A 16,326-nucleotide genomic window follows, 5' to 3' on the forward strand; every position below is an offset into this window, starting at 1 on the left:
TGTAGAATTATAGAAAGAATAATAGACACCTTCTGAGTTGAGTCTATTTGATGCTGGCACACTGCTGCAGGTGAAGTCAAAGCAGCACTAATCAGTACTGTCAGCCATGCAGGCTGCATAGCACTGTGGTTGCTGGTCAGCTGTTCCACCAGCAAACTGAAATGTTTCATCAACTGCTGGAAAAATTGAAGATGAAATTTTGTAGAAACATTCACGTTCCACAGAGGATGAATCCTAATAACTTGGCGATCCCCCCATTTGTCTTCTAGCGGAAGACCAGCAGGTTGACACTGTTTGGGTTTTAGAGACACGAAATTTGTTTCAGATATTCATGGTGCCCAGAAGATCCTACTGACTCTTCCTGTAGTGTGGCGTGCAATACACACATTCATGTTCACCTCAGGATGAACGGTAACAACAATGATAATTCCTTATCCTTTTCTCTAGCACCATCATCAGGTTATAATGTAAATTATATATATATATATATATATATATCATTATATATATTTTAATTAAAGTACCTGAAAAACTACCTGCACCAGCATCTGCTGGAGTTAAAACTAATTACTTCAGCTATTAAATGTTTTTCTCTATCTTGGTGTGGGCAAACACTGGCCCACACAGCGGCAGTGGTTGAGAGATTAATTAAGAAAACCTTGCAAATCACTGCAGAAATCACGTAATGGAAATGCTACTGCCAGCGAGTCTAATGCAACACTGACGACTGTTTTATAAAATAAAAACAAATGCCCATGACAGCAGCAGTTGCCGTGCAGTGGCAGCTGGGGCTGGGGCCCTCTCTCCAAAAGTTAGCCAACTTTCTTCTGGGCTTCCCACTCATGTTTTAAAGAGGGACTGGGCCCCACCGGACTGGTCCATCACTCAGGTCAGGTCCCCCTAGTGGCTTGTCGTGCTTCAGTTTTGTGGAGTAAATCTGCAGCGTTTCTCTCTTGCAGTTGTTTTGGGGTTTTGTGTGTTTTTGGTATTTGCAGCATTTTTCTTTCGCGTTTGTTTTGTAGGTTTGCATGTTTTTGTTTCTGAGTTTGCAGCATTTTTCTGTTGCATTTGTTTTATGTGTTTGTGTGTTTTTGGTTTTGCATCATTCCTGTGTTTGCAGTGTTTGGCCGTTTGCAGTGAGTTTGCCCTTGTCAGCCACCGTACATATGCGCAAAGGTTAACATTTAGATGACTCAACATCTGAAATATGTTGAAATATGAAGAGAATTTAATGAATACTCAGTTCATTATTTGCCACAATAAATGTCAAAGTATTTCCACTTTAATAATTTCAGTGAAGCTTCTTTGTGTCACCAGAACACTTTAACATATAATTAGTGAGCTTCACCCACTCTGTACTGAACACTGTGTCCTCTAACTTCTACCTCGATGATGAGAGTGATGAGAATTGCAAAGATTAGAGGTTAGACTGTGTTTCAGCAGCGATCCTCAGCAAAATCACCTCCAGAATAGAACATTTCATTAAAGACAACAAAAACAACAGCCAAACTAGAGGAATTTGTAGGAGCTCTTCAGAAATGAAAATCCCACAGGGCAGGAAACTGCATCTACAAACCACCAATTAATACCTCCTTCCTATCGCTGTCAAACGGGAACATTTAAAATCATTAGGAGAGAAGATATGGTGCTCACATACTTGTGGGTACGAACGGATAAACACTGAAAATTGGGATATAAAGATTTATGCAGTGTGGGCCACGGAGAGCCGTGAGCCGACAGATTCCCCTCCAGTGGCTGATCGCAGTGATTGATTCTGGTTAAAGGAAATAGTTGGACATTTGGGAAACAACACCTCTTCGCTGTTGGATGTGTTTCAGAGGAACCAACTGGAATACAGGACGGTCATCAGAGACTTTGTCAGCTGGAGTCAGCTCGACCAGCTTCAGCTCAACACCAGCGAGACAAAAGAGATGATCGTCAACTTCAGAAAGAAAACACCCCACTTCACACCGGTGAACATCCAGGGATCAGACACTGAGGTGGTGGAGCTAAAAATTCCTGAGTGTTCACCTCAATAATAAACTGGACAGAAACAGAGAGTACTCACCAGTACTCACCACAGCTTTATTTTATATTTATTTAATGTTTATCTATATCTCCATCTGACTACTTACCATGTGCAATATTATTATATCATGCCACTTTATGTTTGTAATATTATTATATCATGACACTACCTTTGCAATATTATTTATATCTTGCCACTTTCACCCTTATTACTCATTCTTCACAACTGTACACTTGTCTGTTTCTTTATTGGTTTCTTATTTTACTGTATATGCTGAAGATACTTTGGTCTGTTGTTGTTTTGCCTTTTCTATTTTTATTTTTATCCTCTATTGTAAACTGCTGTAACAAGAGAATTTCCCCGCTTGGATAAATAAAGTATAATCTAATGTAATCTAATGTAATCTAATGTAATCGAATCGAATCGAATCGAATCTGATCTGATCTGATCGAATCGAATCGAATCTCATCTAAAATTTTCTAAAGATTAGATTAGCTCTCTGTTTGAGAGTAAGACGTTGATGCCTCACCATTGAAAACTTCACCTACCCACACAGCTGCAACCAGCATCCATCAACCAGATCACCAGAACTTCCTTTCTTTATTTAAATAACACAATTCTCTCTCATCACTCAGAGACTTCTGCAACAACCCCTTTGCACATCATCCAAAGTCTGAAATAAACTGCTGCTCACCGGCTCCAGCTCCCGTGATCTGTGCTCGTCAGAATTTCTGATCAAACCTCTCCATTTTAGAGTTGATTTGATTTATGTGATGAATCTTGTGTGTTGTATATTCTTAACTCATAGAAAGTGTCTTGAGTATCTTGAAAAGTGAAAATAAACTGTATCTATGTTATGTTTGTGTGATATGTACAGAGCTGCAGTCTGGAGGTGGTTAGCCTAGCTTAGCATAAAGACAGGAAGTAGAGGGAAATATGAAATATATACTTAATAATGAACTCGCTTACTACATACAGAACACATGTTTAAAACACCCCTTTGTAGTTTTAGGGGAGTTACGTGCTCACAAAAAAGTTTATCCATCTGTGCAGCATCTTTGCTGGTTGCCTGACAACCTCATGGGTTAGGTAGTCACCGTTATTTATGAAGAAATAGCTCCTGCATGTAACTGTTTGTATACTGACTAAATAGATATAATGTTTGAACAAGATATAACCTGGGAATCTTGTGCAAGTGAAGCCAATGCAAAGTGCCAAAAGCTGCAGTTCCTCAAACATCCACTTGAGGCTGGCTTCAGAACATGTCAGTCTCCTTAAGCCCCCTAAGACTACGATGAAGTCGTAGGTGTATTTTTGAACTTAGCAGCCATGGTAGGAGTTTCCCAGTACCTCCAGTCTTAATGCTAAGCTAAGCTAATCGGCTAAAAGCTCAGAACGATTCTCAATGCACAGATGTAACAGTGACACTGGCAGTCTCAACTAAAGATAAAATAACACTGGGGAACACAATAGTTGTTGAGTTAGGTCTGACAGCTGTTTTGAACTCATTTTTGGATGCGGAATCCAAAACTGATCTCAGATTTTCTCTATCACGTCAAGTTTTTGAACTATAGGATCCCGTTTTCTTAAAAAATCAGAAAAATACTGTACTTAACAGATATGTGCTTGTTTGTTGAATCCTCGTCAATTTCAAAATCTGCATCATTGTCACTGCGTTCTTCAACATCACTCAGATCTTCTAGAGGAGGTTCAAAAACTGGCACTGGAATTTCAGCTGAATGAGGCATTGGTCTTATAGCTGACGGTAGATTAGGATATTCTATTTTACTTTCATTGTTCTTGTTAAATCCTGATGTTTTCACTGAACCAAAGCAACAGTCTGTGCAATGATCTTTTTGGGGATACCAAATGCCAACTTTACACGTGTTCCTTTGGTCCACATCCGTAAACTCTCCACACACTGCTTGCACACTTTGTGAGGGGCCTATGGCTTGTCTTGATCACAGAGTTTTACTTTAAAATATGCAAAATATGCTTGTTTGACAAATGCACTGATGTTTGCTTTCCTCTGACTTGGAATGGTTAAACTAACACAAATAAAGCAAAAGGAGTCAGGGTTGTTTAGGCATTTACGACGAGAAGTATCAGGAGCAGACATGATTTGGAACAAAGGAAATATATACCTATGGAAATCAAACACTAAGATGGAATAGTTACAGGCTTTGAAAACTACAAAAACAGCATCAAACCAAATAGAACTTACAGCGGTATGCCCATGGTGACAAGGTGAAGAGAACAGCCAGCACAAATCCTCTTCATTCTACTATGCCAGCTTTCTGTGTGCAGATGTTGATAGTACTGACCTATTGGGAGCTGCACACACCTCTCACCACACTGTCTCAATGTGACTGCACAAACAAGTTGCCACGTAGTTGTAGATGAGTCCAATCGTAATCAGCTGGCAAGTCTTACTACAGCTAATCAGTGGAGCTTTGCTGATCTGAGGGTAAGCTGTGGATAAGAAACTTAACGTGTCAGAAAAAAACTGATTGCAATTTTGGAATCAGCATAAAAATCTAACTCAAATGTTTTTTTTTTTAAACTGTTCCCCAGTGTAATCATTGAATTCAGCAGTTGTATTGTTTGATTTGAATAAAAAACTGCAGTTTTGGGCCATAATTTGCACAAAACTATAGATTCCACATTTGGTGTGCACACATACTCTAGTTTTGCCTGCAGGCTATTATCAGGCCATCAAGTTGTTCTTGTACTAGTATATTTACAGAAGCAGCTAAAATAAGCAAAGGCTGATGTAGAGCTCAGTTAAAACTAACTAAAACTTCCACAAAATGATGCAACTTTTCCACATTACGTTTGTATTTGCAACCCCGGCATCATCCTTGTTATCGAACTCTGACTCATAACTTGAAACAATGTGGTGCAGAGAGTGGATTTACATCTGATTGGTTCCATCATTGATCATTCACTTCAGGTGTTCATGTTTGAGCGAGTGTGAGAGCGAGAGAGAACATCAGTCCCAGGTTGTATTTGTATCTCGCTGGATTAAAGATTAATGCGTTGGCCCTCGAGCACACTCTGACTTCACATACCGTATACTGCAGAAAGTGTGGGGCTGTACTTGGAGAGGTTTTGATAACTTTTTTAACAATGATACATCACAGCAGGTTTTAGTGTTCCTATCCAGCCTTCAAGCCAGTCTGTTAATACATTATCAGCTGATATTGTTTCTTGTTGGATCAGAAATAATGGGACTGATTAAACAGTCCAATCCCATCTTTGGGTTTTCTGGAGTGAGGCTTCGTGTTTCTTTATTTAGACTCCAGGTGTGAATGCTGAGCTGAGCTCGTATCACTATCTGAAAATGTGATGAAACACACCAAAACACATTTTCTGTTGGCGGTGGTATTGTTTTTTTGTTTTTTTTATATTAATGAAATATGCATCCTGGTGACTTTCTTCCATTTTTTAATTCATGGCACTTTTACAGAGTCAAACATGATGATGATGCAAAGAAAAGAACAACAGTTGATGACCCTTACAAACCAAACCAACAAAGGAAAGAACTGAAAAAACACAGTATGAGTGACGACAGTCCTGCATGTTTTTATTATAGAAAAACCATCTCAGCTGATTGGACTGACTCCTCCAGCCTGCCTGAGGGTGTATGTGCTCAGAACAGCTGATTGATTGAATTACACTCCATAACACTGTTTTTACATCATATGGAAAGACAGGAGAAATGAGCTTCCTGCAAGAAATACTGTTCCTCTCAGTTTCCAGGGCAGAGGGCTGACAACAAAAACCAAAACACATTATAATGCATTCATAGTTTGGAAGGTCGAGTATCTTTAAAAGTAAGCCGCCAATGTTAGCCTTGCTTACTAGTTACCTACAAAGTTGAGTTAGTCATGAGTGAGCATATCAAACTCTATGATTACGTGGGGCTTATGTTCAGAACTGATATCAGAGTTTAAGGTAACAGGTAATATGCCAGAAAGAAACATTATTGTGCAGTGAAAGAATAATACAGATCCTTTATTTGTTGTTTTTAACTGATGACTTTGTGTTTTTTTTGGCTTCAGCTCGTCATCTTGAATCATTACAGAGCACTTTACTACCATGATGCCAGGTATCGAGCCTCAGTCAGCTGGGAAAGATCGAGTCCAACCAAGATACAAGGTTAGCTTAGACATGAGTTAGCTTTAGAAGGGTGCCAGGCTAAGCTAAGCTAACAACAAGCTCTGCACTGAACAAACAAAAAAGTGAATTAGCATTTTCTCCAAAATGTTGACTCAGCACTCTTTCACCTTTATTTTTTTTCAGGTGTGACATGAAATGAACACATGAACAAATTATTGAACACGTACAAAATCTTGAAAAGTAAGCAGATTTACGTTGGCTCCAGAGAACATAAACATACAAATAACCATATTCATAATAATAATTAGAAGAATTATAATAATACAAAATAGAAGAGATGGAGGAGCTGTGGGGAGAGTTCCCTGCTACAGAGCTGCCTAGCACAGTAATACTGTTAGAGACTGTGACACATTGTGCTGTACAGGCAGACAGACAGACAGACACACACACACACACACACACACACACACAGACAGACAGAACACACACTATAATACATTCTGGAGTAAAAACACTTCATAATTGTCATCATGCAATAAAGAATAACAGCTACGTGGTCATTATCTCAATCATTATCAGATACATATAAAATATAGAGACATTTCTTAACAAATATAAAGTTATTGCATTTTCATTATTACTTCATATAAGACACTATATGCAAGGCATACTGTGGAAATCTTCTCTACCCAGAGTACACTGTGGGCAGTGACTAGCTGATTGTCCTTTTGTTATTAAATGGCTTCTAGTTCATACGTACAGACAGGAAGCATCCCTTTTTTTGTTTTTCAGAGCTACTGGCCTCACACGAAGGGAGCCGTGATCGGGACTCTTCATCTGTTTTATTAGCACGGTCCTGGTACAAGTGGTGCTCATGAGATACTCACACATCAGATACTAATTAAGATTCATCTAGGAGATGCATGTTAGATGCATGAGCTATTATTAGTCAGGGGTAAACAGTAAGCGAAAATAACACTACATTTTTTTCTTCACTGTGTAACCGCTTGGTTGATGTTTGGCTGTCTGCAAAGTTGTCGACTCGATGCAATCAGAACAAGCGCACTGCTGTCCATATTTACTACAGTGGGATTACACTGTTGCTTTAATCGAAACAGATATCTGCGTATGAATGGAGAATCTGTAGCCAAGGGACCAAGATTTTGCCACCAGTAGCTGTTTGTACATGTTTGAGTGGGCTTTGGTTACATGCAGGTAAACAGTCCATATGAGGGGAAAGAGGAGGAATGCACTGGTTAAAAGATGGAAGCCATCGAGACAAAATTTTTTTTTAAGTCAGTGGAATTCATATGGAGATATCTGTTCAGAGATTATCAATAATGTGTCTTTCTCGCCATTCTTGCATATAAAGTTGTCAATCGGACTGCAGAGGAAGTCATGGGCTGGATATCTGTTGTCTGAAGCCCAGAAACATTGGCTGTTGGCACCAGAGGCAGATTTTCATCAGATGATAGCCGATGGGTTCTGAGACTGTGTCGAACTTGGGTCTGGAGACTGTAACAAAAAGCCTGCCTTCCAATATGGACTAAGAAATGGTGCTGGTGTTTATCAGGCCATGAGGATCTAATATAGGGGCTGTCAAGATGTTTGGGTCTCTGCTAAAGTCTTCTAACTTTATGGACGTACAACGCTACGGAGTACCTCTTTAACTACAAATCATGTATGCTTGCCATCCTGTCGAGCATGTTCCAAAGCCTACCATCAGATTTAAAATGGTTTCCTCACTTCCAGACAGCTATTGGTTTCACTTCATTTCAGTACGCTATTAAAACAACTTGTAGAGTTGTAAAGGTTGAGATGGGCGATCCATCTCAATGAACATTTTAATTTGGGTCTTAAAGTGAAATGGTCATGTGTTCTGCAGCTGCGAGCAGGATCTTAATCTCTTGTTGCATTCATGGACACTGTGACGTGGTTTGGCTGCTGAACAACATTTTTCATGCAAAAATAACCTAATTTTCCTTTCATACAGTCTTTGTCTAGTGGATTTGATTTCCTGTCAATATACTAGGGCACATCAGTGCTGACCATGAGCTTTGTAGCAGAGCTGGATGCACCATTGAGTTTTGTCTCACAGCCTTATTAGCAGCTGCATTAATGTGTGATGGAAAAAAAACATTTAATGTGGAGGATTGGTGGACTCACTATATGAAGCAGTGACTTGATTTTAAATGCTACAGTGCTTACAGGATGAGTTGATAAATCATTTAAGTCGTTTATCAAGCTTGAATGCCAATCAGTAGTTCATAGTTTTATCTTCTCAGAAGTGAAGAATTACTGCAGTCCACAGTGTCAGATTATGAGTTCAATACCTTAGGGTTTTGAACTGTTATTTGGACAAATCAAAACATTGACCTCATCACAGGTCTGCGAGAGAGGTTCCGAATCTGTTTGGCTTGTGACCTTTTAAAGCAAAGTAATATCTAGTGAAGACCTGACTCAGGGTTGGGAACCACTGTGAAAAGTAGGAAATCTATCTACATACTGATGTCGAGCTTTGGAAAATGCTTGTAGTTACCAGGTTGTGCTGCAGAGTAACACTGATACGGTCTTTAAATGCCTCTTTTTTCATGCACACAGAATATTTTTATAACATATTTATACTTTATTTGATTTGATTTGACTTCATTTATTGATAAATTATCAGCAGGTTACCATGGCATCAGGTAAGCTGACTGACATTTTGGTCCTTGATCACCATTTGAGCTCTGATCTGCTTCACTACGCTGCTGTGAAACACAACAGAACCCGGCTCCCTTCAATTTTGAACTTTTTGATTGACTTTTGGAACTCTGTGTTTGGTCAGTACTTTGGATGCTGGATTAGTTTAATCTGAGCTGGCTCAGTCCATGAGCATGGCACTAACACTGCTGAGGTTAGAGGTTCAAACACTAGGTCCATATACACCTCACATGTATATATATACATGCACATGTGGGACATGTGCACTTACTGGAGATATGGAAAGTGTCACTCTGATGCTGATCAGACTCTATCGAACATGTTTCCACCGAACAGAGAAGTCTGGATTCAGTGACACGTCTTTGTGTGTGAGTACGTGTGGAAGTGTGTGTGACCGAGAATTTCCTGGTAATTTGTCAGACAGATGCGCTGCCAGACAGGAATGTTTTGTCCTAGTCTGTCTCCGAAATCCGATCGGACACACACACACATACATACACACACAAAGGCTCAGAAGAAGACAGAGTGAGTGATGAAATTTACATTCCCACCCAACAGCTTCAGAGGAAAGCTTGATTCTGGGAAGAAGGAAAAACACTGCTGGTATGAAGTCAGACACACGCACACACACATACACACTCACACACACACGCACACATTTCAGTAAGTTGTCCACTGAATAACACTGTTCATACAAAAGCTTTCCATATTAAGAGCTTTTCCACCGCCTTGATTGTTTGACACGCAGGTGAGTCAATACGAATGATTGTCGAAAAGGCTTCGCCGCCGCTTCTTCCTGGTCCATGACCACCTGAACACACTCACCTCATGACACCCCCGTCATCCAAGGAGAGAGGGAGGGTAACTTTGGAACACTCAAGAGTTAGTGGGAGAGAGGCCGGGAGGGGGTAAAAAACACTTTTTAGAGGTGGTGGAAGACAGGGGCTGCGGTGATGAGCAGGCCCAGGAGGAAACACAGGCCAGGAGGCAGAGGTGAAGGCAGAGAGCCCCCGGACGACTGGATGGAGGAGGTCTTGATCTCAGAGGCGAGGAAGGCAGAGAGGGGCACGTGGGAGACCAGCGTGGGGCTGGCATAGTTGATGAGGGAATCGATCTTCTCGGCCTCTTTACTGCAGGCTTCGATCTGGAAAACACAAGAGTGTTATTCACCTTCAGCTTGTTACGTGTATGAATATGTTCAGTTACATGTTGGTTGTAGAATGTGAGTCATACGATTTGGAGCGAATTCATTTGATTCCTGATTCCAGCCCACGTTGCTGCGAACATGTTGGTTCAGATTCAAGTGTTTTACAGGAACCGGACAAAGGCGGAGTTCCAATCCTTTGGAATTCTCTTTTTTCTTTCTGAGTAATGTCCCTGCAGGACTGCATAGGGTAGTTTCCAGAATTTTATCCGGAACATTATCACATTGTATAATGTTGGGTTTTAAACATCTGAGACAGTGAGTCACCCTTCAGACACATTTGAGACAACTGTGCCCACGCAACACTTTGTCCACTCTTGAATGGATGAGTAAGTTAGATGAGTGGTGATAAATCTTCAGAATCCCAAAACATACTGTATATTTATGAGAAACAGTGATTATGTAATTACAGTTACTGTGAACTGCCACTTCTGACATTCCTACAAATACCCTCATAACCCTCTCGTCCTCTTGCGCCTTCATATCCTGCACCCCTCCCTTTCCTTTTCTACTCTCCATGGGGCTCTGAGGGGGTCCGTTGTGCCCGGTGGCTACGGTGGATTCCTCACCGAAGCTTCTTCAGAACGCAGCAACAGACCGAAGAAGTTCAAGAGTTCGTGCTTCACTCGAGATCTTTAGTTTGGTTGATAAATCATGTAGATGTATCCTGTTGATGTTGTGGTCCATGCTACTGTAATGCTACTGAAATTCAATATTCCATCTGATTTTAGACTATGTGAGGATTCCATGGAGAATAAGTCACATGACTTTCTGCATGGTTAGGAAGGCTGGTAGATTTGAATAGACGCTGGGTGTCTGATAACAGCAAAGCTCAGAAGCCTTTCCTGTTTTAACACTTCAACATGTACGAAAAAACAGAAAATGGTGACACAGATCATTCCCACACATAAACACTTCAGATTTAGCTGGCTTCGTGTGGAAAAGCCTGTTTCAGTACACAGTTTAAATGCAGGGTCATTAAGTTAAGCACAGTGGTCCAAACCCACGAGGACAAGAAGACTGGAGCTCAGCTCGGTTCCAGTGGTTACGCTTCGACACAACTGAACTTTGCTGTACTGTCATCAAGTCATCTCAGATCAGCTGCTGAGATGGTCCTCGTATTGAAGAGCTTTTAGTGTCCCATGACCTTTTTAAAGGTGTGTAAGATTTAGGGGGCTCTATTTTCAGAATAAAATGTGGCGCCGCTGGAGCTGACCTGATAGGCCGTGTACCCCAGAGTCCCCACCACAGCATCACTGCTTTCATCCCCTCTTTCTTCCCAGTTTCCGATCTATCTGTGTCTGCCCAGATAAAGGCAGAAACATGTAAGTAAAATGTCTGACGTGTGCAAGGCTTTTAACCTAACCTTGTCAAGTTGCTATTTGTCACGAGTACATTGAGAGCAGTGAGCACAGAAGACTTCAGATTGTGAAAACTCTTCTTTACCTCATGATTCAGTTTGTTGGTTGCACTTTTACATAAAACGGTTTTATTTTGAGTTTCATTTAGGCGACAAACTACAAGTGCACAGCATGCAGTGCTCAGATGTGATTAAAGATGTATAAACTTTTGTGTATTGGCGCTGGCTTCATAAACCTGAGGATAAATATTACTTTACCTCTCAAACAAGTGGGAGAAGCTGTTGCTTAGTAACAACTAAAAACTAAAAGCCTACCAGAAGAAGCATCTCGTCACCACCGAGACTGTTTGCTTTGTGTTTTTTCTTGTTTATCCTTTTCTTTTTTCTTTAGTTGCTCTTTCATCTAAATCCAATGCCATTTCACCATGTGAGGGAATCATTCAGCCTCTTCATACTTCTCTTCCTGCTCTTCTCAAATTGATTTCTTCACACATAGGTTTACACTGAACAAAAATATAAACGCTTTTGTTTTTGCCCCCATTTTTAATTAGCTCAAAGATCTAAAACATTTTCTATATACACAAAATAACAATTTCTCTCAAATATTGTTCACAAATCTGTGTAAATCTGTGATAGTGAGCAGCATGAATATTGCACAGGTGTGCCTTAGGCTGGCCACAATAAAAGGCCACTCTGAAATGTTCAGTTTTGTTTTATTTGGGGGCTCTCGCATAGAGTTCAGGTTCAGATCAGGTTGTTGATTGTGGCTTGTGGAATGTTGGTCCACTCCTCTTCAATGGCTGTGCGAAGTTGCTGGATATTGGCAGGAACTAGAACACGCTGTCGTATACGCCGATCCAGAGCATCCCAAACAGGCTCAGTGGGTGACATGTCCGGGGAGTATGCTGGCCATGCAAGAATGTCCGGGGAGTATGCTGGCCATGCAAGAACTGGGATGTTTTCAGCTTTCAGGAACTGTGTACAGATCCTTGCAACATGGGGCCGTGCATTATCATGCTGCAACATGTGGAGATGGTTGTGGATGAATTGCACAACAATGGGCCCCAGGATCTTGTCACGGTATCTCTGTGCATTCACAATGCCATCAATAAAATTAACCTGTGTTCATTGTCCATAACATACGCCTGCCCATACCATAACCCCACCGCCACCATGGGCCACTCGATCCATCAGAAAAACTTTTACCCACACGATGCCACACACACTGTCTGCCCTGAACAGTGAAAACCGGGATTCATCCGTGATGAGAACATCTCTCCAACGTGCAAGACGCCATTGAATGTAAGCTTTTGCCCACTCAGGTCGGTTACGATGAACTGGAGTCAGGTCGAGACCCCGATGTGGACGACGAGCATGCAGATTAGCTTCCCTGAGACGGTTTCTGACAGTTTGTGCAATTCTTTGGTCATGCAAACCAATTGTCACAGCAGCTGTACGAGTGGCTGGTCTCAGACGATCTTGGAGGTGAACATGCTGGATGTGGAGGTCCTGGGCTGGTGTGGTTACATGTGGTCCGCGGTTGTGAGGTCGGTTGGATGTACTGCCAAATTTTCTGAAGCGCCTTTGGAGATGGCTTATGGAGAAATAAACATTCAGTTCATGGGCAACAGCTCTGGTGGACATTCCTGCTGTCAGCATGCCAATTGCACACTCCCTCAAAACTTGTGTCATCTGCAGCATTGTGCTGTGTGATAAAACTGAACATTTCAGAGTGGCCTTTTATTGTGGCCAGCCTAAGGCACACCTGTGCAATATGATATGCCACACCTGTGAGGTGGGATGGATTATCTCGGCAAAGGAGAAGTGCTCACTATCACAGATTTACACAGATTTATGAACAATATTTGAGAGAAATGTTTTTTGTGTTTATAGAAAATGTTTTATCTGATCTTTGAGTTTATCTCATGAAAAATGAAAGCAAAAACAAAAGTGTTTTGTTTCTATGTTTCAGTGTAGTTTCATGAATTATTATTCAATTGCAATATTTTTCAGAATCAGGGCTCTGTTGTGGCTCTAATAAATCAGTTCATATCGTTTCAATCAAGGGTCATTACTTACCTGTACTCTTCTCTTTATTTCTGTTTTGTTGGAATTTGTCTTTTATCAAAAGAAATTCTGAATTGGCCTCCACCAGGTCTCCAAGATGATCATTGTCTCCTCTCTCTGCAGCTACAAGCTTCTGAAGTCTCTCTAGCTTGGCAACATAATTTTTGAAGTATAAAAGTGTAAATGATTAATTGCAAAAGTGTCAGGCGTACAGTTCTGATTCATTATTGCCACGGCCTTGAAAGAGTGAAGTTAGAGAATAATTGCAGGTTGGAAGTCAAGGTGGACGTGAATCTGCTCTGACTGCGAGATTGCTTGTGGGGGAATGCAGATATGTTTTACTTTTCATCCTAACAGGAAAACAGATTGTTTCAGCCCATTTGAATAACTTTCGCATTCAGACAGCATGTGGACGGGGAGGAACAAACCCGTGGAGGCACGGGCAATACAAGCAAACTGAAGCACCGAAATGAGTGAAAATCAAGTTGCACAACTCCACTCCCATATGCCACGTTTATTCCTAAAATGTTTTCACAGCTAAATTACTGCTCTGATGAAGGCAACGTGGCTGAAAACATCTGGGGGAATAAACCCTGCATATGGTCGGAGCTTTGTTTTCACAAAACATGAACCACATCCATCAACATTTATATTTCTGTCGAGCTGCTGCCAACACTAAACACTGATGCATGTTTTATGTCTTTAAGGCCTGTCCTGGGATTTATGTGCAATCTGTATCTGGAGAAAGAAACGCTGCAGGTATTAATGCATGCATACAAATCAGGATCGGAATGCAGCAGATACAGAACATATTAACATTATTACAAGATCTGTCAAACAAGTTGCATTTCGTTGTCTCAGTACTTGTTCTTTGGGCAATAACAATGAAGTTGTATCTAATTTAAAGAAAAGTCATTATTGTAAAACTCGAGCCAAGTTCAGTGGTTTCGCCAGATGACCCTGCTGCCACCACAGCGATTCATCAACAGTGCCAATGCTGGTCTGAACCCCTGAGTCAGCAGGGCTGCAGAGACTCATTGTGAACAGGCCGCTTGTCCTTAACTTACAAACACATCGTACAAGTCAACACTGGGGAATAGGTCAAGGGTGTATCCTGTGCCACTGTAGGCTGATGCATGTTAAGATGTCTAGAGGCCTGGGCGTCTTGTCGCATGTCATATGTCCATTTATGACAGCACTCCAGTGTCTTCCCTCTTATAAAAAGGTGCTCAATATGTCCTCACCTCCAACTAATCAAATATGGCAGCTTGGTGAGTAACCCTACCATTCAAGCCATGTAGCATCGGTTTTACACATGCAAGACTCCATGGTCAAGTTAAGAACAATTAAAATGCAATAATAAATGAAACAATGAACAAACTCCGGTTAGACTTTCAAAATAAAACTTCTTGCGCTTAGGTTTAGGGAAAGATCCTGGTGACAAATAGGATGTAATGTAAGTAACCTAACTACGACGTCTCCACATTCAGACTCTCTTACGTCACCTGACTTCAAAGGAATAAATCTTATTTAGCAATCATAGGAAAAGGTTCCTGCTGTGAAGAACAGTACAGCATTGGACCCACATGACATCATAGTCCATCCTTTAGTTATGCTGCTATAGGCTTGGACTGCCGGGGGGACTTCCCATGATGCACTGAGCTCTTCCCTTATGTCTCATTAATATATGTTACTAACTTATCTTCTGTTTTCCTGCCTTCCCATCTCAAAGGATCTCATAGACCATGACTACACCTAAATCAGGGATTGGTTGAGCCTGCTGCTGTGGTCCTTCTTAAAGGCCGCAACAAATACTATTGATGCCATTATTATCATTATTATCACAATAACTCGGGCGGCACGGTGATGCAGTGGTTAGCACTGTCCCCTCGCAGCAGGTTCCTTCAAACCTCGGCTGGGCCCTTTCTGTGTGGAGTTTGCATGTTCTCCCGTGTCTGTGTGGGTTCTCTCCAGCTTCCTCCCACAGTCCAAAGACATGAACCTTAACAGGTTAACTGCTTGTATGTGTGAGTGTGAATGGTTGTTTCTATGTTCCCTGTGATGAACTGGTGACTTGTCCATCACGGACAACACCTTTTACCCCATTCCCACATATGCCATGTATTTATATTTCATTCCAATTATTTACCATGTGCAATCATGGCCACTTTACCTTTAGTACTTGTTCTGCACATCTGCACACTTGTCTGTTGTTTGCCCATTTGTTTTTTGTTTATTGTGTAGGCTAAAGGACACGTCTGTCTGTTCGTTGTGTTTGCCCTTTTTTTTTTTATTTCTGTAGTCTATATTACACATTTTCTGCTGCTGCTATAAGTGAATTTCCCCGTTGTGGGATAAATAAAGTATAATCTAATCTCTAATCTTATCCATCGGATAGACTCCAGCTCACTGTGACCCTGATGAGGATAAGCGGTTACAGATAATGGATGGATGAATCACGATAACTCATATTTTTAAATTATTAATATTTTTGCTGCTGTACACCTTTTGTCTCTCTCTCTCCCTCGCTCTGAACTCGACCAGTCACTGCAGATGACACCACCATCACCGTGGTTGCGAACGTTGGGTCTCTGTAAATAATATGATAAAAAGGACGGTCTAGACGTGAGACACTGGACAGAAAGAAGCTTGCAGCCATTCATTTCTTAATGACCGTGGTCGATCATTTCAAATGCTCTTTACAGTTAAATACTGTTGCATGAGGTCGCAGTGTCTCTCACTCGATTCACTGGGACAGAAAGACCTTGAGCTAAAAAAAGACAGGGACACTGACAAACAGAAATACCTGTGCCGTCATACCTGTATGTTCCTCCCACAGGC

The 16,326-nt window shown here is 41.1% G+C and overlaps 1 protein-coding gene across 2 annotated transcripts in view; it reads right to left on the minus strand.

Annotated features, from left to right (window-relative positions):
- Positions 1 to 5,438: 5,438 nt before the first annotated feature.
- reck (reversion-inducing-cysteine-rich protein with kazal motifs) overlaps positions 5,439 to 16,326 on the minus strand; it is a 74,913-nt gene continuing 64,025 nt past the window's right edge. For both annotated transcript variants that reach the window (XM_010751550.3, XM_027274195.1), the window contains one exon: positions 5,439 to 9,998. In XM_010751550.3, the coding sequence (XP_010749852.1) occupies positions 9,777 to 9,998 (222 nt within the window). In that variant the 3' untranslated portion in view covers positions 5,439 to 9,776. The remainder of the gene's footprint in view (positions 9,999 to 16,326) is intronic.

Source organism: Larimichthys crocea, chromosome XXIII (genome assembly GCF_000972845.2).
Source record: "Larimichthys crocea isolate SSNF chromosome XXIII, L_crocea_2.0, whole genome shotgun sequence".
NCBI classification, from domain to species: domain Eukaryota; kingdom Metazoa; phylum Chordata; class Actinopteri; family Sciaenidae; genus Larimichthys; species Larimichthys crocea.